The sequence below is a fragment of the Vigna unguiculata genome, chromosome 2 (assembly GCF_037176805.1).
Source record: "Vigna unguiculata cultivar grain cowpea cultivar isolate G323 ecotype 2 chromosome 2, ASM3717680v1, whole genome shotgun sequence".
NCBI classification, from domain to species: domain Eukaryota; kingdom Viridiplantae; phylum Streptophyta; class Magnoliopsida; order Fabales; family Fabaceae; genus Vigna; species Vigna unguiculata.
This window is the reverse complement of record NC_140793.1, coordinates 32,290,125-32,312,362: the sequence shown is the minus strand read 5'-3', so window position 1 is coordinate 32,312,362 and position 22,238 is coordinate 32,290,125. Positions and strand designations below refer to the sequence as shown.

At 31.5% G+C, this 22,238-nt stretch overlaps 3 protein-coding genes across 3 annotated transcripts; 2 read left to right on the top strand and 1 right to left on the bottom strand.

The window, feature by feature from the left end:
* Positions 1-6,422: 6,422 nt before the first annotated feature.
* LOC114172803 (wall-associated receptor kinase-like 14) lies at positions 6,423-10,799 on the top strand. The gene is made up of 4 exons (XM_028057059.2): positions 6,423-6,654; positions 6,921-7,658; positions 9,055-9,135; positions 9,352-10,799. The coding sequence occupies exons 2-4, from the start codon at positions 6,986-6,988 to the stop codon at positions 10,632-10,634; spliced, it is 2,037 nt and encodes a 678-aa protein (XP_027912860.1). The 5' UTR covers positions 6,423-6,654; positions 6,921-6,985; the 3' UTR covers positions 10,635-10,799.
* A 1,171-nt stretch (positions 10,800-11,970) lies between these two features.
* On the bottom strand, positions 11,971-13,688 carry HCF164 (Thioredoxin superfamily protein). The gene is made up of 4 exons (XM_028057062.2): positions 13,419-13,688; positions 13,125-13,334; positions 12,851-12,954; positions 11,971-12,500 (listed from the first exon to the last, which is right to left on the bottom strand). The coding sequence occupies exons 1-4, from the start codon at positions 13,587-13,589 to the stop codon at positions 12,218-12,220; spliced, it is 768 nt and encodes a 255-aa protein (XP_027912863.1). The 5' UTR covers positions 13,590-13,688; the 3' UTR covers positions 11,971-12,217.
* Positions 13,689-17,106: 3,418 nt separating this feature from the next.
* LOC114173873 (Tetratricopeptide repeat (TPR)-like superfamily protein) lies at positions 17,107-21,827 on the top strand. The gene is made up of 7 exons (XM_028058528.2): positions 17,107-17,582; positions 17,751-17,998; positions 18,741-18,941; positions 19,058-19,148; positions 19,311-19,572; positions 19,654-21,418; positions 21,569-21,827. The coding sequence occupies exons 1-6, from the start codon at positions 17,137-17,139 to the stop codon at positions 19,975-19,977; spliced, it is 1,572 nt and encodes a 523-aa protein (XP_027914329.1). The 5' UTR covers positions 17,107-17,136; the 3' UTR covers positions 19,978-21,418; positions 21,569-21,827.
* The last annotated feature ends 411 nt before the right edge of the window (positions 21,828-22,238 follow it).

Here is a 22,238-nt window from a genome sequence, read left to right as displayed (position 1 = left end):
ACAAACGAAAGAAAGACAGGTAAAGAGAGAGATGAGAGCAAAAATAACAAGTTTGTGTCTAATTTTTTTTTTTTTCATAAACAAAAGAAAAACACACACAAATGAGTGTGAGAAATCACTACAATATATAAAAAGTTAAAAAATATTTGGAAAAAAAATAAAAAAATAATTTTTATTTTTTAATTCTTTATTATATTTAATTTATGTTTTATTATTTATTAATATCAAATATTATACTTTATAAAATAAATAAAAATATATTCAATTAAATTTTCATAAATTTTCAACATTTTCAATATATATAATACATAATTTAAAACATTTTAAAATAAAATATATAGTTTAAAATTTTTTAAATAAAATATATAACTAAAAAAATTTCAAAAAAAATAGGGGTTAGGATACCCGCCTGTCCCTCTTATAATCCGCCACTGCTTTAAGCGGTTAAAAATTGTTTCTAATATGAATCAATTATTATCAACAATGACTAATTTGAAAACGATCACAGAGATTTATGTATTGAAAAATCATATTATTATTGTAATTTAGAAAATGATATCGTGTTTTCTTTAAAGAGATAAATATAGTAAAATCTCATTTCCTTGAGTGAAATTATATGATTGTATATTTAGTTTTGTTACTTTATTTTATTTTTCTGTCATTTTAATTGTGAATCTTTATGTTTTTAGATTGGTACTCTTTAAAAAAAAATTGAATTAACATGTTTTCACAATACCACGATTTTAACTATCAAGGTCTCAATATACTCATTCATTAAATCATATCTCTAATTCAATAAATTTGATTTTGTTTAAACAAATCATATCTCTAATTCAATAACATCCTCCATTAGTAAAATAACACATTGGTAACAAAACTTGTGAAGTCTTAATATGTGTTAATATACACTTAAACCATTAATCAAACTATTAAACAATTAATCAAAGGTTAAAACTGATATGGATTTACCATTAAGGTTGTAAACATTCACCAATACCCACATAATTAACATTGTGGCTTTTAGTTAAAGTATTTCTTCAAGATATTTCACTACATGTTTTGATCATGATAATTTCTTGATGTCATTGCTCGATATATAGAATCATTTATTTTTTTGCCATATTCTGAAACTTGGATCTGAAAAGAGAAATATTATGCTCACTAAATTTTTTTTTTCTTGATGCATTATACGGATTTCTGAAACTAAACTAAAATACGATAATAGAATGAGTAACGAATCGAAACTTTACTTCTCTTGTGCAGTTATATGCATGATTGGATTTGCCTTCAAATGATTGGATTTTTCAAAACAAGTTAAAAGCATAATTACTTTAACTTAATCTTTTTATTCCATAAATCCATACTAAACGCTGTTATAAAAAATACAAGCTTCAAACATGAAGATGCATTTTGAATTTAATTTTTTTCTAAACTAAGATAGTTTGAAAAACTGAATTCACGAAACAAATATAAACACGTTATCCCTTTTTTCTTGGCAGTGTTTGTTTTGTTGACTCTTGATTGCTTTGTCTGTCGTTATGTTTAGATGAGAATAGATTGTTCTAAATTGATTTGACTTGGAAAAATGCAACCTTCATGGCTATGGCTATGGTCTTCAACTACCACTTGACGTAGTATTATAGTATAACACCAATGTTTTTTTTATAATTTTTCCCGGTTTATTACTTAAAAGATTTAAAAAAAAACGAAAGTAAAAGAGAGATAGAAAAATGTGAATGCATGGTTTTAGATTTGTGTGGCCGCAACTGGTACTGTTCTACAACTGGCACTTACAGACACTGAAACAATATGTTATTATCAACGTCCATTTATGTGCTTGCAAGTGGTAATGAAATGGCAATTCATTCAGTTAATTTGATAAGGACATTTCTATAAAATTAAAGATAAATAATTATACGAGATTGGATAATCTCATTCTTTGATCTTAACTGGCACAGTGACAACTGCGAAAATGTATGAACAAGTAAAACGAAGTGAATTCCTCAGAAAGTATAAATGGTATATAATTGTTTAAATGAATTATAATCTATCGTTTAATCATTTTTTTAATATCTAATTATTTGAATCGTTATTAATAAATATTCTATTTTAATTCTTATTGTTTAATTGCTTAAATTATACTTGAGTTTAGTTTAAAAATTTTATTTAGAAGTAATAATTAAAATAATAATTTAGTTCAATTTTTTATTCAAAAAATTTAGTTTAATTTCATTTAATTTTTTACACTCTATACACACGTTTAATAACATTAGTGAACTATTTTGGTCGTGGATAAATAAGTAAATAACAATATTGTTTAAATATATAACACGAACGCTTTGCTAAATTTGTTGTTCCTGTGAAACAAAATTCAACCAGGATTTTCAGACCTAAATATAAGAATAATAATTATGTCTCAATTTTATAGATTTTTTAATTATATTGTATTAAAATTATATATAATCAAACAGGGTTTTGACGAGAAGTATTATAAGGGAAAAAATTGTTATAGAATAACTTGTTTCTTAAAAAAGATTAAGAATCTTTATAGGTTGTTTGGGTCTAGGAAATCGGATGGGTGCTAGGTTATTTAACCGATAAGTATGAATCCAATTCTTTGGATAAATAATATGCTCTCAACATATTTGACTTATCTAAAGTTAATTTAAGCATCGAAGATTATAAATTGATAATGGATAAACAAATTTATAATATACACGCAAAAACAAGAATAGATCTTATTTTATAGTTATTACGATTGAGTTAAATTTAATTGTATTTTTTAATATGATATTGTTCTAGAAAAAATATTTGAGATTATTATACAGAATATTCAAAGTGTTTTGTTTTTTTTTTCTCTTCTTATGTGTCTCTATTTATTCTACCTTCTCTTGGTCTTCTCAGTTTATTTGTTCCTTTAACATTTTATTAATGTCTCTTTAACTCGCTTATTTAACGTTATATGACATTTTAAGTGGATATACTCTTTCTTATTATAAAGTATTTGTGTGTATGCATTTTTTATATATCAATGATAGTATGTTAGTAGATGATAATAGTGTAATGTTATTAAGTTAATATATAAAATAAATTTATATTTATTAAAAATAAAGTGAAATGAATAGAGAAATTAATTGTTGATGAATAAAAAAAAGATAAACAGTTTTATAGAAAATAGATAAAAATAATCGTTAATTTTAAAAAGTTTAATAAATAATTATATTGTAAATGGTAGAATTGACATTATGAGATGTGGACACAAAAAAAAGGGAATCTTCTTTATATATTGTTATAGATAATTATATTGTAAAGGGTATAATTGACATTATGAAATATGGACACAACAGAGGAAATCATTTTTATATATTGTTATAGATAAAGTATTTGATATGACATTTGACTGACTGATTGAGCTATCACCACAAATATCGTAATACCTTTTAACTTAAATTTGATATATTGTATCATTTATGATAAAGTCTTTTCTAATTTTTATACTATATATTATGATATAAGTGTAGTAAGGAAACATTAAATATCCCACCACAATGAAATATTATGAGTGTAGTAGGGACACATTAAATATCCCACCACAATGAAAAATAAAACTAATTTATCATTTATAATTATAGAAAAATATCTCACTCAACCGATTAATTTATTGAGATTGAATTGGATTTAAACTACTTAAATATAATATTCTATTTAACATATACTATGTGTGGTCAAGATTGGAAAATATGTTATTTTTATATTTAGATGAGTTATTATATGAAAGTGAAACCTTTAATAGATTCGCTTGCATAATAGCTATAAGTATTTTCGTTACTATTATTTATCAACGAACAAAATATAAAAATTTGTTGATATATTTTTTAAGAATTATATGAATCAAATAAGATAATTAGTTAGAGGAATGTTAAAATTAATTTTTTAATAATTTTATTATATAAACTTATGTTTCTATTTAGACTTATTGAATTAATTTTCTTTTCAAATTATTACTTTCATTTAAACTTTTATCTTTTGCTGTTTTTCTAAACAAATATTTTTATTTAATATTATTTTATTATACAAATTTATTTATATTATAATTTAAGATAAATATGAATGGGTATATGAGTATACATTTTAAAATATTTCATGAACACCTGTCGTATGATTATTTTGATGTATTCATTTTGTACATATTTTGTTTTGTTATATATGTTTTTAGTTTTTAAATTTGGATGTGAAATTGAAATTTGTTTATGTACTAAACATCAACACATTTTTGTCCATAAACTTAAAAAAATAATTAATATAGTTATTTTAAACCAACATTGTCTACTTTCCTACGTGGGTGACATTTGAATTGAAATATGTTAAATGATGTAAATAACTCATATTGTCAAATGTGATTTAAAATGTTTAACAAATCTCATGAAAAAAGAAAATTATATCTAATCATTTATTAAATTTAAGGATCAAAACATATTAAAATTTGAGACAGACAAATTTTAATCTTAATTTCAAAATTTGACGCTCAAAACATATTTAATTTTATTTCTTCTATAATATTAAACAAACTAATCGATCACCAAATAAGTGATCATTTTTACAATATGAGTGTGTTTTAATTTGTAGATTTACTCTTATATCAAAAGTAAAGACAAGTGAGACAAAAATATTTAGTTACACTTTTTTCTTTATGACGTGAAGATCTACGAATCATATTCAATTATTCATTACATATAATCAATTATATAAAGATAGATAATAATTAAATAATTACAAATATATTTTATTACATTATAATAAAGTAAATAATCAAAACAAAAATATTAAAATAACTACTAGAATAAAATAACATAGATATTTTCATTGTATGTATTTTATATTATAACAAATAAATAACTAAAACAATAAATAAAATAAATTAAAATGTTTTTATTTTGAAGTTATAATTAAAAGTAAAAAAATTTAAAGTTATATATATTTTTTTGTATGAAAATGAATAAATTTATTTATAATTCCTTAAGATTTGTTCGAGTCACCATTTAACTGGATTTATATTCATTTAAAATAAAAGATGACACTCGTCATCTTTTTCAAGTCTTACAAACATGTAATTTAATTACAAATAAACAAGTTATTATATATATATGTTGGAAACCTGGTAGCAGATTAGTGGTCATGAGAGGGTGATCATCAAAATGAAAAGGAGGGCACCATTGATTTCACACTAAACAATGTGATTAATTTATAGACAATGCATCAAGCACAAACATAATTTCCCTCATTTCAATATTTGTAATAGTATAAAAGCTTCTATTGTTTTGTTACAAGTGGACCTATTTCAATGTTCCCCCTAAACTGATATCAGAATGTAAATTATTTTTCTCCTACAAACAAAATTCTTCATGTTTATTTCCATTAATTCAGCTATACATTGCTTAAAAGTAGGGTTAATGATACTTTGAATATATTTTCAACTTTTAATATTTTAAACTGTCTTTTAAAAATAAAATTGTGATGAAGTTTAAATTTTTAAAATAATTTAATTCAACAAATTTTAAGTCAAAACATTTAAGTGTTATTTAAATAAATGTAAAAAAAATTCAGAAATGGATCCTTATTTTGTTAACTCTTAATTTACAAATCAATATTAAATACATTTTTTAAGAACAATCTGTAACAGAACTTCCAATTTAGAAAAAAAAAATGTCGGAACATATCAAATAGTTTTCTAAAAGTTTTACATAAACTAAAATAAAAAAAGTGTTATTATATTAATAACTAAAAGGGCCCTTTAAAGTACAATACTTAATATTGAGTTGATTAATATAATCTCGTGGAGTATAAATTCATTTTATAGTTAGCACTTAATAAATAATACAAATTTGAATAACTTTTGGGACTTTATAGAAATTTGTGTGATTTTTACGGTAGATATTGAATCTATCAATATGAATACATAAACTTCTAAAACTTAATCGATGCACAAATTAATTTATGATAATTTTTTCTGTTTTCTATATATATTTTTGAGTATTGTTAAATTATGTCTTGTACAATCAAATACGATATTTTTTTAAGTAATTTAAAAATATAGAGAAGTAAAAAAATAAAAACCATTTAAAAGAAGTTACGTCTAATTACAATATAAAATTGTCCAAATTTAATTATTAAAAAATAATATTTTATCGAAAAAACAATACTGTGTATAGTACTGGAATTAGATAACGTGTGTCGTATAAGTCAAACTTCATACCTTTTGTCTTGTTTTGACCAACTAAAACTTCACATGCAGTGAGCGTAATTTGGTGATGGAAGAGGGGTATTTTGTGCATAAGAAAATTCATTGAGGGGTATATTCGGCATTCCACGTCCAGAAAAAGATGTCGACTGTCACATGTATTTTATTTCCAAGACATTGATCCACAAACAAAGTGTGAATGTGGCTAACTTTATTATCATTAGAGTATTCTTCAATTCACAACCTACGCTCTCGCTGCAACTTCGTTTCATTGGTTTTCCGTTGGAGAAGAACGTTAAGCAGACAAAACACATATCTTGGAAGAGCGTTGTGCTGTGTTGTGTCGTGTGTGGTGTGTTGAATTACTTCTTCAACTGCCGCAGACATTAATTTCAACCTTTGCAGAACCTCTGAAGGTATTCATATTTTTTTATGTCTCAGGACAATTAATTCTTTTCTTTTTTCAGTTTTTATTTTAATATTTTTCCTCAAAGGTGATTGGTTCTCTTGTATGAGCACGCATTTATGGAGATAGATGGCTACCCAACGGCACCGATCACAACCTTTAATTTTCATTTAATCCATCATCTGGGAGATTATCCCGTTACCATGTTTCTTCTAATTTCTTAAAACACCAATTTCGGGAGAATTCAAGTTGAATTTTTGTTTTTATAATTTTCAGCCAGGGAAGGGTGATGATAGTGATTACCAATTTGAAGTTAGTTCAGTTTCAATGAGCATCTAAAAATGTTTCTTCACCACCATACGAATCTCGTTATAGTCCTCACGATCTTGATAGCGTGCACAACAAGAGCGCACAACCTCACCTGCAATAGGCAATGCGGGAAGCAGAGTGTTCAGTTCCCTTTCGGATTCTCCGAAGGTTGTATAATCAAACTTAACTGTTCCGACAACCAAGTCCAACTTCACGATTTTCTGGTCCAAAACATTACCAACAGCAACATATTCGTCAATCTCCCTGCAAAATGCAACCGCAGCATGGAATCCATTGAGCCACTTTTCGATAACAATTTTTCTCCCACGGTTAACAACAGCTTTCTGGTGCAACATTGCAGCGAGGCGTTAGGTGGGTGCGTTATTCCGGCTTCGAATTTTGTGGAAACCTGCGATAAGAACAGTGGTAATATCAGTTGTTTTTTGAAACAAGATGCGGCGGATGTTCTGACGTACAAAGATTTGAAAGAAACTAAGTGTGATTACTTGTTCTCTGCGATTTCTTTTGGGCAGAGCAAGGAGATTACGCTGCAGTTTCAGGTGGTCGAGTTGGCGTGGTGGCTTCAAGGACAGTGTGAATGTTCTGAAAACGCTACCTGCTCAAAGGTCCAAAGAGGGTTTCGGTGCCAGTGTTTCCATGGTTTCACCGGCGACGGCTTCAGAAACGGCACTGGTTGCCGGAAAAGTGAGTTCACATTATATATATAATCATATATTTATCTATGTACTGATTTTTATTATTTTATTATTATATAGTTTGGTTCATGCTTGTGGAAAAATTGTGGGGTTTGACTGAGAATTTAACACCTGGTTGCGGCTTTATGTGCTGGACAACCATGTGGCAAGACCCCAATTTTGACCCGTCTGAAACAAATACCCATCTTCTTTAACTTGTTAGGTGCCTAGTGTATATTTATCACACTACAGTTATTGAGAGACTGCACTTTTTTTTTTTTCACATGCTATTTGCAGAAAACGTGCACATTTTCTTCTTAATTTGCTGAGTTAATATCATACAAAAGCACTGTTTTCCTTTCTAGCTTGAGAATGACCCAAACATGAGGGATGGGATGGAAAAAACTTGGTTAACATGTTATAACAAGATAATCTCCCTCCCTCCCTCTGTCTCTCTCTTATATTTTATAATTAATTATTTTAGATTTTTTTCAATCTAATATTTTATCGTGTTCTATAAACTAATATACAAAAAAAAAAACTTATATCTTACTTAAATATAAACAATGTTGACAGATATACACGTTGACTTTTCCTTTCTGATAAACAACTCGCATTTTTTGTTACTGGTTTTGCATAGATATGGAAGTACAGATATTGATAGCTTTGTTTATAAACCTGTTTAATTTTTACCCATTCTAATTTTCGTGGTACTTCTCTAAGGAATCCGATCTCATGGAAGATAGGGAGTAAGGCAATTGCATAGGTTATTGGCGTTATATTCTGATATTTCTTTTACTTGAGTTGGGTTCGGAGGGAATAGCGAACGCGTAATTTGTTTTTGAATGGTAACTTAACCGAACAGAATCCTTAAGAAATCAAAAGTCAACATGTTTTGGCTGCACATGCGTGGTTGAATGGATTTGAATTTTCAATGCATTAGACGTGGTCAAACGGGAGATATTGCTCAACGTGAGCAATTAGTATTAGGAACTTGCCAAATTTAAGGTATTGATTACTACTTGTAACATTAGGCATATGGCATCACCGACAATTTATTTATCACCCATATGTTGACCACGCAAATTGAATGTGATACGAATTACCCTTTCCACTATATACCTTATAGACATTTTCTCAATATAGATATCTCATTGACATAAGAGAAGAGTTAAACAAATCTTCAATCATTAATCAAAGCTGAAGCAATTTCTGACCAATAATAATCATGTATTCGAAAGCTATGAAGAAATGAAGTTCTTATTCAATTCAATAAAACGAGGAAGATTTTAGTGGATACTAAACATCCAGAACATACCTTTTTACCATCTAATGGTGATATATTAGTTCTTTTAGCATATATTTTCATTGATTTTAATATGTTCCTGCGGTTGCCTTGTCATCAGCTTCGGCTTCAAGTTGCAGTGCTTCAACAGTAGCTTCCGGAGGGTGTGGAAAAGCAACCAAAATCGGTGTTGCTGTTGGAGGTATTATAGAATAGAACCTTGACATCTTACTGTCCTACTCGTTTCACTGTATATAGTCATATGTTGCAGATTTGTTTCACACGAGAATCTTTGTTAACCTGTCAACTATTATTGAATGCATATTTTTTCACGTTCTTGATATAATTATTGAATACAGAAGAGAAGTTCTGAAATTTCATATTTGGATTAATTCTCCATGATTGTCCAACTTGACAGCGAGCATAGCTGGAGCTTTGGTGGTGGCTGGTCTGTTTCTTCTATGCTACTGTGCTAGGCGCCGTTCTCTTTGGTTGGGAAAACATACCAGAGTAAAGCGGCAATTACGTGAAGCTGCAGGAAACTCAAGTATACCTTTCTATCCCTACAAAGAAGTAGAAAAAGCCACAAATTCTTTCTCTGAGAAACACAGGCTGGGAACTGGGGCATTTGGTACAGTTTACGCCGGAAAACTGCACAATGATGAATGGGTTGCTATCAAGAAGTTAAGGCAAAGAGACACCAACAGTGCTGACCAAGTCATGAATGAGATCAAGCTCCTTTCTTCAGTGAGTCACCCAAATTTAGTTCGCCTCTTAGGTTGCTGCATAGAGAAGGGAGAGCAGATCCTTGTTTATGAATATATGCAAAACGGAACACTTTCTCAGCACTTGCAAAGAGAGAGGAGTGAAGGATTGCCGTGGACTGTAAGACTTACCATAGCTACTGAAACTGCTAATGCTATAGCATATCTCCATTCCGCAATTCATCCCCCAATTTACCACAGAGACATAAAATCTAGTAATATACTCTTGGATTATCACTTCAAATCTAAGATAGCTGATTTTGGGCTTTCTAGGCTCGGCATGACAGAAACATCTCATATCTCCACCGCTCCACAGGGGACTCCGGGTTATGTGGATCCCCAATACCACCAGAACTTCCATCTTTCTGATAAAAGTGATGTGTACAGTTTCGGAGTGGTCTTGGTAGAGATAATAACCGCCATGAAAGCGGTTGATTTTTCTCGACCTCGGAGTGAGGTTAACTTAGCTGCACTTGCCGTAGATAAGATTAGGAGGGGTGCTGTAGATGAGATCATAGACCCCTTCCTTGAACCACACAGAGATGCTTGGACACTGTATTCTATTCATAAGGTAGCTGAGCTTGCATTTAGATGCCTTGCTTTTCACAGTGACATGAGACCTACTATGATGGAAGTGGCAGAGGAGCTAGAACACATTAAACGCAGTGGATGGGCAACTATGGAGGATACTGCCATGGCTTCATCGGATGGATCCACTTGTTCATCACCTCGCAATGGAAGTGAGAAGTCACTGAGTGTTATCAAAAAGGCTGGCCAAGGGAGTGCGAGATTGATAGTTCCCCACAAGATTGAGAGGTTTTTTCATTCTGTTGAGGTTAAGGACAGTTCTCCTGTATCAGTGCAGGATCCTATTCATTGGTCAAGTGGACACAGCTCACCTTCTTCAAACAGCTTGTTGGTAAATGTCATCCCTTGACATGTACTTACTTTGGGGTGGATACCCTCCATAAATGTGAATACGACAGCCATATAACACTTCCTTTTCTCTGTCGCAGTTGTTGCTATACCTATTTTTGTGTATGATTAACTTCAAAATATTATATTCATAAATCTATCAGTAATCGATATGCAGAATTCACTACTGAGGCAGGATCAACACTATGAATAGTTACTATATATAATTATCGTTGAAACAAACCACCTTTGGCTACAATTGTCACTCTGGGTGTGTCTGAGTAGTCCAAGTTATGCCAAGGTATAAGCAGCTAGAATCATGTATGGTTTCAATATATGAAAAAAATAATTATTTGAATTTAATTTGGAAATAAAATATAAACATCATTTCTTTTCAAAAAAGACAAAAGTTTTAAGTTATTCGGAACCAACTTTTGAACAAAAACCAGTTTTAAACTAAAAGTAGCTGGAATACGAGAACAAGGGGCCTCTTACTTTTAATATGAAGAAGCCACAAGGATCTTGGGGCAGCGTTTGCAGACATATAGGGGAATTTGGAGTTAACGAAGAGGCGAAGGGGTTAACTTTTAAAATATTAATTTCATTTCATGCTATCTGATCTTATATATAGTATGCAAGAAGGAGAGCAAGCATTGTACTAAAAGCTAGAAATCAACATAACAGAAGAAACTGAAAAATAACGGAGAAAAATAATTAGTTTCTCTACCCTCTGCCATGGATAAAAATCTTTTAAAATCAATTAAGTTGTTAACAAATAAACCACCTTAATTTAAAAATGTTTTCATTACCTGACATTTTAGACGTGATTTAGTTTGGATTAAGATTTGATTTGGGTTAATTAGATTTTTTGCACTGCTGTATAGGCAGCACTTGACGCCACAAGAACACATGATCGACGTCTATCTTAACCCTGCTTCAGTGAATTTGTTGTCAGAATTCTGGATCTTTTGTCTGTGACAGGCATGCTTTATAGTGCTGCTTGTTTTGTTGTTTTTCATTTTGAAAAAGAACAAAAAAAAAAAAAATTTCTATTAAGCCGGTGATGTTTTCAAACACCAAATACAAAAGTTTCAGTTATGTTCGAAAAGTTCATACTAAAACAGTTGAATCTTAAGGTATTGGCCACTGGAACTCGAAAGTGTCCAAGGAAGAGGCAGATACTGTAGAAAACAGCATTGTGTATCAGCAAACGTCATTTAAATCTTAGTCGTGGTTATTGAGTGTTAAACCGTGATCGAAGCAGAAAAGTCATTGTTTCCAATAACCATCACTTTCTGATAGACTGAGAATTCCATGCATTTAGAATTTGAAGGGGGGTGGGGGTGTACAGATATAAATTGTTACAAAACAGACAATGAATAGAGTAACAGGCTTGTAAGCATTCAAGTGCATTTTAATTATAACAAGACTAAGAATATAGACACATTTGAGCTAACATTTGTGTGAATGATACCTAGATTTTTAGATCCTATTCTATGACAGATTTGCACAATGTTCATAATAAGACTGTGATGTGGATAAGAAAAAAATAAAAGTAAACAAGAGTAACAAGTTGTTTGCTCACTGACAGATGAAACTGGTCATCTAACCATGACTTCTTGGATCAACAACTTGATGCACCTTCCTTGTTTCAGCACTTGAATATTGACCAACAACACGAGCGTGAGGAACGGAAGCTTGTCCACGAGCAAGGGCATCCACATTTTCAAGCAGGTACTGTCTTGGAAGCCTACCCACAACATTACCCTCCTCATTCCCTTGCTTATCAAGGAATGCAAAATGTGGAATACCCTCCACGCCAAACTCATCAAGCTCTTGCTCCCACTTTGTGTTATCAACATTCAACATTACAAAATTAACTTGATCCCTGTATTAAAAATTAAACTGTGTCAAGATTACGAATTAACACTACCAAAATTAAGGGTCTCTGTTTACTTTAGTTTTCAGTTCTTATCTTCACTTTTCAGTCTGGATGTTTATTTCTCAAAAATTATACAGTAAAGATAAAGAGAAAAAAAAACATATCTTTACCTAGTGCAAATATTTGGAAACAGAAATCAAAGTAAAGATAACATAGAGTTTTGTGATTCAAAGTAAACAAAAAAAAAAAAAAAAACTGAAAGCTCCAAGTTTCCTCATGTAAAATGGCCTTAATGTTCTGCTTAATACGAGTGATCATAAATAGGGAAGCATGTGTTTTACTTAAAAGGTGATTACTTGTATTGCTGCTCAACTTTGTATACGTCAGGAGCTAATTCCCGACATACCTCACACCAATCTGCATAAAACTCGACCACAGTGGGTTTCCCATTGGAGAGAGCCTGGACAATCAACATGACAGCACAAGTATTATAAAAAAAAATGGTGCCAGATACCATGTAACAACACGGCTCGAAACCTGAAAATCTTGGGAACACTAACAGATATATTGACATAATAAACACGAGCTAATTAATTAAAAGTAGAGAAGCAGTGAAGCGCATAACCAAACCTCTTCGTAAGGCACTGCAAAGGCAGATAGATCCTTGAGAGAAACACCGAAATCCAACCTGGCAAACAGGAAAAGTCCCAAAGCCGCTAAAGTAGAAACAAGTGCGATTTTGTTGTTGACATCTTTGTTTGGCAATTGAGGAAGTGAACTTGTTGTCGTTGTCGTCTGAGTATTGACCGTAGTAGGCTCAACCACCAGTTTTTCTTGTTCCTGAACAGAGGTTAGAGGAAGTTAAGGTACGAAATAAAGAACCTCGTCGGTTGTTCTGTTTTTTGCAGAGTCACGGAAACATACCGTTGGAGGGACATCCTTTTGATCGAGGTTAGGATTTGTTTGGCAAGCTAAAGTCTGAAATTTGCGGGTGTTGATGCGACGGTGTTGAGGATTTGCAGTGAAGCGGGTAATTGGAAAACATGGTCGGAATCTGTGCAGTGCGATGGGGTTTGGGGATATGAGACGCGCCATTCACTTAAGAAAAATCTCGTAGCTGCAAAATTTCAGATTGCAACCCCCACCGTTCACAATTAACAACGAAGATTTTTTTTCTCTCCCTGTCACGGAAAAAAAAACAGATAAATTCAACTTCTATTTCTAAAAAATAGAAGGTTATAAGAAATAAAAAAAATATTTTTTATTTAAAATGGGATATGATTTCTTAATTTTAATTTTTGAATACTAATTACTCTTGTATTCTGTTTAAAATCTATTCATTGTATTAAATTTTTTTAAGACAACGTAAAAGAATAAAAAATTGTAAATGACATTACAAAAAATATCAAACAAACTTAATATATTAATTCGTTCCATTTTTTTAATTGTTTTCAGTTTCGTTTTACTCTGTTTAAACATGTTGGTTGGGTTAGTTTACAGTTAAATGTGCGAATACAATATTTTTCTTCAGTTAAATTGATCCTAATATATTAGCTCTACAAGGAAAATGGATAACATGACATTGACATGATGTTCATTGATGAGATAAACGTCAATTAATACTATTAAAATCAAGTAATTTAGTATTTTATTTCGTAAATTTACTTTATAGGAAGAGAAATCATATGACAGAGATAAAAGTCTTGACCACAAACTCAAACAACTTCAGAAAAGACAGTTGTTCATGAGCAAAAAAATCACCGGAGTGTCTTTTAAAAAACAAATTTAGCTAGGTTGTGTCATAATAGAAACTTTATAGTTTTAGTGAAAAAATGGAACAAATTGTGAATCATACAAAATAAGAATTATATATTCGAAATAAGAAGCGTTATAACAACAGTAAAACATATTCGAAATCTAATGGTGAATCATTGAACGAATAAAAAATAAGAATCATATAAAAAATAATTTTTGTTATAACAAGAGTTTTAATGAAGGAAAAAAATGAAGGGTTAAAAGAATCCAAAAATCATATATCTATATTTATAACATATACAAAATAAACGTAATGTTGACATGTGTCATGTGAAAAGAAATTAAATAAAGATGAAAAACATATGAATTCTTCAAATGTGAAAAATGGACTTCTCACAGTTTTTTTTTCTTTTCACATGTAACTAAGAATCACACGGATTCAGATCTTTCTCTTCCAAATTATCACTACTTTCTCTTCTGTTATTTTGTTTTTTTCCTAGAGTTTAGTTCAATCTATAGGTGAAAAAACGGACTAGGCCAAACGGTCAATCCGTCAACCTGTATTAAAAAAGTGGATTGGGTTAAAGATTTTTATCTTTCAGTTCGTTTTGATCCGTCTTGTCTAATTTGATAGGCCAAATTACGAGTTAACTCGTCTTAACCCGTTAGCCCGTTTTAAGAAAATAAAAGTAATTAAAAAGATTAATTTTTTATATTTTTTAAATGTGTAAATATATAATATTATTGTAATTTAAATCATTAACACCTACAAATTAAGTTTCAATTATTAGTTATAATTGAATAATTTAATATGTAATTTTAATAATTATTTTAATTTATCTAATTAAAAACATTAACTAATCAATTAAAATTTTGAAAAATATTTTATTTGATTAAATATGCCTTTAATAAAAATTTATATGTATATATAAACAAATTTTAAAAATAAAACAAATTAAAAAAGTTTTTAAAAAATTTAAAAAAAAAAGAAAAAAAAATGGACGGACGAGCCCGACCCGACCCGTTAGCCCGTTCTATACGGAACAGGTTGTAATTTTTGGTCCATTTCTATTTGAAGGGCCAGTCCGTCTTAACCTATTTTTGACGGACCACAGACGGGTCAGGCCAAAATGGATCGGACTGACCCGTTTTGTCACCCGTAACTCATTCCTTTAATAATATATATTTTCTCTTAAAGTATTTAAAATATTCAAGAATGCTATATTGATTAATTATACCTTTTATTAAATTATAATTATATATTATTGTATTTGTTCGTATTAATTAAATCATTTATATTTAATATTTATGAAATCATAACTATATATTATTGTATTTATGAAAATATGAACTTATTGTATTTATATCTATATATTATAATTTATTACTTACATTGTTTTTTTTAACTAAATTTAAATTTTTAATTTTAGTTAACTTAATTATAATATATTATTTAAAATAATTATATATAATACATTTTATTAAATAAATAAATAAATAAATAATTAAATATATATATATATATATATATATATATATATAATTTAAATATATTTTTATTATAAAAACAATCAAAATATTATTAGTTTTATAAAATAAAATACCTATATTAAATTATAATTATATTTTTATAAACTCAAATTAATATAATAAATATATTATAATTTTAAAATCTTGTACATTATTGTATGAATACAAATACTAATTAAATAAAAATAAACATTATATAAAACAATTTATAAATTTATTATTTAAAAATAATTGGTCAAATGACCGATATGAGAGAAGGAAAAACTACCTGTTGTGAGTCTTCAAACCAGCAGTAATGGATTTAGACATACTGATACTGATACTGATATACTACAGAGCATGGAGGCCTGGGAAGTATTTGGATGACTTTTTTTTTTCAAGTGAGAATATGAAATAGAAATTATACTTTAATATGATTGTTTTGTATGGTTCCTAATAAAGGTATGTAATAAACTTATAATGCTGAATCCTTTTGGGATGTATTTGAGTTTTTCAAAAAAAATAGAAAAACTAATTTCGCAACTGCAATTTTTCTTTTTCAAACTACACACAAACTTAAATGCACATTCTTGTTTAAATAAAATCTACTACTAGTGATACAGGAGAGAGAGGTGCACAATGCAGCTTTATATTCACTTCCTTTTTTGTTAAAGATTAAATATGATTTAAATTTATTACAAACTTTATGAAAACTTACTACTAATCTTAGCGTGCATTCTCCATAAACTTATTCTCAACCCTTACAGCATAAGATTTATTTTTCTTCTTTGAGTATTCCAAGAATATATTCATTATTAAAAATCCAAGGCCACATGCCATTGTGACCTTACCTATCATGAGGAACTCCATAAGGCTAAATGGTGAAGAATAAAAGTATGTTATACAAAAAAATGGTCCATACAGAACAACTGAACCAGGCTACTGATGGCAGATGCACTTCTTCATTTTCTTCCAATTTTTTCGTATTCCGAACAAGGGAATGTCCTGCCCTATGGATTCTTTGGCCGTCAACGCCGGAAAAAAAAAAAAAAAAGCTTTTCAACAAAGATTTCGCAACACACGGCAGTCAAACTCCGTCAGAAAAAAAAAAAAACAGCATTCTGCACTACCGGACGGTGAAACCAGTGTTGAGGACGGTGACTACGACTACGACGAGATTGCACAAACCATAACCACTACCTCAGTGATCCCTTACCTGTGGCCAAAGTTCCCAAATTTAACTGATTTATTTAATTACCAAAGTACCCCTTCAGCCACAACACTCTCAATTCCACCACGTGTCAAGCTTGTCAAATCAGTCAAATTGGGTACTGAAACGTCAAGCGACCAAATTGGGTACTAACGGTGCGGTGCGGGTATGAGGCCCATTTTGTACTCGGGTCTGTTTTTCATTTTCACCATTTTTGCGCCAGAAAGGAAAACCTCAAATCAAAACCCAAACCCTTGCGAATTGAGGTCACTTCAGTTTCCATTTTCTGTTTCTTTCCTGTCTCTGAAGCGAAATTCGAGCATGGCGGAAGAAGCTCCTGCATCTGAAACCTCGGTTACAATGCCCCAGGTGGTGGAAGCTGTCGTAGGGGACCAAACCCTAAACTCTTCTGAGAATGACAAGAGCGGAATCTCTGTGGATGCTTCTACGGCCCATGGTGTTGAAGAGTCTGTGTCTAAGACTGATGCTTCCGTTAGCGATCCTCAGAAATCTCTGGAGTTGGCGAATGAGCTGATGGAAAAAGGGAACCAGGCAATAAAAGAGAACGATTTTGGAGAAGCAGCTGATAGCTTTAGCCGTGCCCTCGAAATCAGGTTTCGTTTACTTTACAGAGAACACATTATATGTGTGCGTTGAGTTTAGTCTTCCTGCTAAAATGTTTGAAGGAATGATCATTTTTGACTGTATAGTTAGTTTGATGTTTCATACCTTCAATTTTTTTATATATATAATGTTCTGAAAGAAGATTTGAAATGAAACAGAGTGTCTCATTATGGTGAACTTGCTCCTGAGTGTGTGCACACATACTACAAATATGGGTGTGCTCTTTTGTACAAGGCTCAGGAGGAAGCTGATCCTTTGGCTGATGTGCCCAAGAAGGAGGGTGGATCTCAACATGGCTCCACAAAAGAAGGACCTACGGTGAACGCCGAATCTTCCACTGCTTCTTTCTCGAGCAATGCTGTGCAGGATGTGACTTCAACTGACCAGGGTGAAGCAGTGGATGATGGTCAGTTCTAGGACTTCTGCTTAATTGTTTTGATTTTCAGACCATGGCTCTTCATGTAATGATTTGGGCATGCATGTAAAATGTGATGCAAATTTGAAATTGTTTCAAAAAAGTTTTTAGGTTTTGTTTTACCTAGTTTGCCTTAGAAAGCATGCCTTCCTTATAATGTTCTGTTGTGGATGACATTATCCCGTCCTTCTTAACAATCTTTGCATATCTTTATAGTTAATATATGCGATGTGCCGTGCCTCTTATTTAGAGTTGCTTGAACATTCTTTATATCAACACGTGTAATTAGTTTGATTTATGAGCTGTTTAATGACATTAAAAACATTGTTTAAACATGTTTATTTATACTAATCAGATGTTTATGCATGGCACTGATGTTGACATTATAAGTCAATTCTCTCCTGTCAGGAATTAAGCCGGTATTATAAGTCAATTCTCTCCTGCCAGGAATTAAGCCGGTGAGAAAAGAAAGAGCCCGTGGTTGATGAAGATTATATTAAGCAGAGGATATTTATGAAAAAAAAATATGTACTAAAATTGTTAGAAGTAGACATTGGGTGTCTGAAACCATAGTTGTCAAATTTGGAGAAGCTAGCATACAATCACTCTTGTACATGCAGTGCATTATGTTGTTCCTAATCAATATGAATTTTATAATTGTATAACCACAAAAATTGTAGTCTGCAGATAAATCAGTTTCTTAATGTTAGTTCTATTTTTCAACATGAAACAGGGTCCACCAAGAATGACGAGGAAGAAGGTGACGAGGGTAGTGATGCAGAAGACTTGGCAGAAGCTGATGAAGATGAGACTGACCTGGATCTGGCATGGAAAATGCTTGATATTGCTAGAGCGATTGTTGAAAAGCAATCTGTCAATACAATAGAGCAGGTGGACATATTGTCAACATTGGCAGATGTTGCATTGGAAAGAGGTATTTCCATATCCATATACTCATTTTAAATTTAACTAATTCTTCCCCATAAAAACAAAAAAGTGGAATATGATTGTATAGCTGGATGGTTTATTTCTTGGCTTTTTTATATGCAGAGGATTTTGAAACTTCCCTGTCGGATTACCAGAAGGCACTATCCATCTTAGAGCAACTGGTTGAACCAGATGATAGAAAAATTGCTGACTTGTATCCTTGGTTTAATTCTTATCTAAATGTGTGGTTTTTCTGGTGTCTGTAAACTTTTCTGGTTACAATAAATTACTGAATTGAATTATTAACAGTGTCTGCAATTTAAGCAAAGTAGATAGCCGAATATGTCCCCTGCTGCTACTTAACTCCTGAACATAGAAACTTTCGCATATGCTTGTGTTTGGAGGTTGGTTCTAAGGCTCAAGAAGCAATTGCCTACTGTCAGAAGGCTACATCTGTTTGTAAGGCACGATTGCATCGTCTTACAAATGAAGTAAAGAGTTGTTCAGATTTGACATCTGGTTCAGATTTAACCCGGGATGTACCGACAGGCCCTAATTCTGACTCTAATAACTCAATTATGGATAAGCAATCAGAGATTGAAACTCTGAAAGGTCTATCAACTGAGCTGGAAAGAAAGGTAGACTTGGTAAATTTTGTTAAGATAACTATCTACCCTATGCTTTTATTTTGATATAAATGGGAATTTATGGAATTGCAGCTTGAAGATTTGCAACAGTTAGTCTCAAATCCAAAGTCAATTTTAGCTGAGATCCTAGGAATAGCCGCAGCCAAGGCAGGCAATGGGAAGGAATCATCTCTGGGAACGGTGAGTTCCTCACAGTTGGCTACTGTAAAAACCAATGGTTTTGACTCTCCATCCATTTCAACTGCCCACACCAATGGATCGGGTGGAGTCACACACCTTGGTGTGGTAGGAAGAGGTGTTAAGCGAGCATCAAATGCCAGCTCGGCAGAAGGAAGCACACCAAAGAAACCAGCGTTAGAATCAACTGAAGACAAGGGTGATGGGAACGCTTGCTGATGTAATTCTTCGTGGTTTGTATGGTGTGTTTAATTTGAACTTTGAATGCAACCATACAGTTTGGTGACACTAGTGAATTATTGATTAGAGGACATTTTTGGGGGATTGAATGTTTTCTGAGAAAGTGTTCTGTTATATAATCTCCGTACTGGCTTTATGTGCACACAAATTTCTGAATACTTGAAATGACACTCGTACAAAAACCATGAACTTTTTTTCCAATTAAAACCACTCAAGGTATTTACCCTGGATTTGGTTGAATGAGTAATAGGTATGATTTTGGTGGCATGGTAATTACTGAAACATGCTACAATTTTTGTTTAATCAAGACAGAAGGTATAATGAAACATCCATATCATAATATCCCAGCAAAAAAACAGGATAAATAAACAACAATGCTTGCAAGGGTCTTTCCACCGTTGTGATATAATGAGTGTTTCTGTAGATCCAAGTTAATACTCTTTCTTGGATTCTTAGTTTGGCAAAATTCATTGATAAACTCTCATGCTTGTAAACTATAATTTAGGAGTTAAAATCTGCAAGCTTAAAAGGCTATGTGATTGATTTATATGTTCTCTGCCGAATTGTTTTGATTATATTTCTGATACCTTATTATTGACTTCGATTTTCTTTCCGTATAAAGTATTATCATTTTGATTTCTCTAAATAAGTTTGAAGTTTAATCGAGGTACCATCTCAGGCTTCTGTGCTATTTGTTTCACCTAGGGTAAAAAAAACATATTTAAAGGATGCGGCGACGTGAAAGGAGTATTTTAGCGTCGTAACCTAAAAAATAGCTCTATGCACCCTTACTCGAAGCTGTAAGATCAATTACTAGTTACTATGAACAAATGAAAGAGGCCTAGGAAAAGAAGTGAATGCGATGTATTTTGTCTAGCGGTTATTCCTAAGAACGTGGCATAATGGTAGTCGTTGAATGCAATATCTGGTCCATAGAGGTTTTGAAAAGCAAATTAGGAATAGGAAGAGTGGCTTCTAAACAGAATCTGTGAAATGGAATAATCGAATAACTATGCCAGGCGTTATCTTCAGTATCGAGGTGTGTGACACAAGAGAAACTAAACCAAGACAGCGTTGATGTTAACGAGATGATAGCATTAACAATGTGATCGGAATATATTCTTTATAAAATGGGTTTGTTGTGTCATAACACCATACTCTGAAGCAAGGCATCGTTGGAATTGCTCAAAGAGTAAAAGAGTTTCAACTTTGAAAGCCAAAACCATGTGCTATAGGGTGGAGTGTAGAAGCTGCGGGAGGTACACGTGGGGAGGGTGTGGCAACCACTTGGCCACCCTCTACGCCAGCATTGATGAGGGAATGCACTGCACCTGCCGCTCATGGCCCGGCGTTGCCATACCGCCGAGAACCACCGACACGGCTACTCAGCAACCAACTCAGCCCAATAACTCTTCCCAAGGTAAACCTTTTCCACTGTTACGTTACCTTAATCTTTAGAATTAAATATGTTTTTAAGTATCTGAACTTATATGCAAAATTGAAATTTATGTTTTAAATTTTGATACATTTTTGTTATGGAATTTATCTTTCTTCTAAATGTTGGTTTCAGCGGCAGGCAACGGAAATTCTCAAAGTTGATGGAGCTGCGTTGGATTCTGATCCGTACAAGATCATTTGGAGTTATATGACGACATGCAGAGGGATAGATAGAGGTCGGTATTGTTGGGGTAGTATGGTGTGTTAAAAGTGTTTAAGGAGGTTAATATTAATAATGTAATGTAGCGTTGGTCATGTGAAACTGACCAACATGAACCTGCATTCTTCTGTGTTAATGGATCCATTAATAAAGAATAAATTCCTCTGTTCTAGTGCCGTGTGTTCTAAACTGCAAATGCTTCAAAGTTTGTCAGTTTATGTTTTGGTTTTAGGTATATTGTTTTTTATTCTGTCATGGTTGTGTGTCCCTCTTTAACCCATACTCTGTAAACGTGGGTCTGAGAGGGAGGAATTTGGTAAAAGGAGGGAGGGGGAAACATTTAGAATATTTGGATATAATGATAATTGAAAGGTTTAATTGTAATTTTAGTTTCTATATTTTGGCTTTTGGGTATATTTTGCACCAATTTAAAAGAGGAAAATATTTGCTAGGAAAGGTAAAATCCTGGATGAAGTCTTTAAGAAGTTTTCTAGGTCAAGTTGGGTGTGACTATTTGTGAAGACTTTATGCTCGAGTCAGTGAATTGTAAAAGATGAATGGAAATGAACAGAAATTCGAATGT

Excerpts from the sequence above, each read along its gene's own strand:
- LOC114172803 (XM_028057059.2), top strand. The coding sequence starts at position 6,986 with ATGTTTCTTCACCACCATACGAATCTCGTTATAGTCCTCACGATCTTG. Across the intron at positions 7,659-9,054 it reads CGGCACTGGTTGCCGGAAAA|CTTCGGCTTCAAGTTGCAGT; the intron begins GTGAGTTCACAT and ends CCTTGTCATCAG. Across the intron at positions 9,136-9,351 it reads AATCGGTGTTGCTGTTGGAG|CGAGCATAGCTGGAGCTTTG; the intron begins GTATTATAGAAT and ends CCAACTTGACAG.
- LOC114173873 (XM_028058528.2), top strand. The coding sequence starts at position 17,137 with ATGAGGCCCATTTTGTACTCGGGTCTGTTTTTCATTTTCACCATTTTT. Across the intron at positions 17,999-18,740 it reads GGGTGAAGCAGTGGATGATG|GGTCCACCAAGAATGACGAG; the intron begins GTCAGTTCTAGG and ends AACATGAAACAG. Across the intron at positions 18,942-19,057 it reads AGATGTTGCATTGGAAAGAG|AGGATTTTGAAACTTCCCTG; the intron begins GTATTTCCATAT and ends TTTTATATGCAG.
- HCF164 (XM_028057062.2), bottom strand. The coding sequence starts at position 13,589 with ATGGCGCGTCTCATATCCCCAAACCCCATCGCACTGCACAGATTCCGA. Across the intron at positions 12,955-13,124 it reads TTGCAGTGCCTTACGAAGAG|GCTCTCTCCAATGGGAAACC; the intron begins GTTTGGTTATGC and ends TTGATTGTCCAG. Across the intron at positions 12,501-12,850 it reads AAAGTTGAGCAGCAATACAA|GGATCAAGTTAATTTTGTAA; the intron begins GTAATCACCTTT and ends TTTTTAATACAG.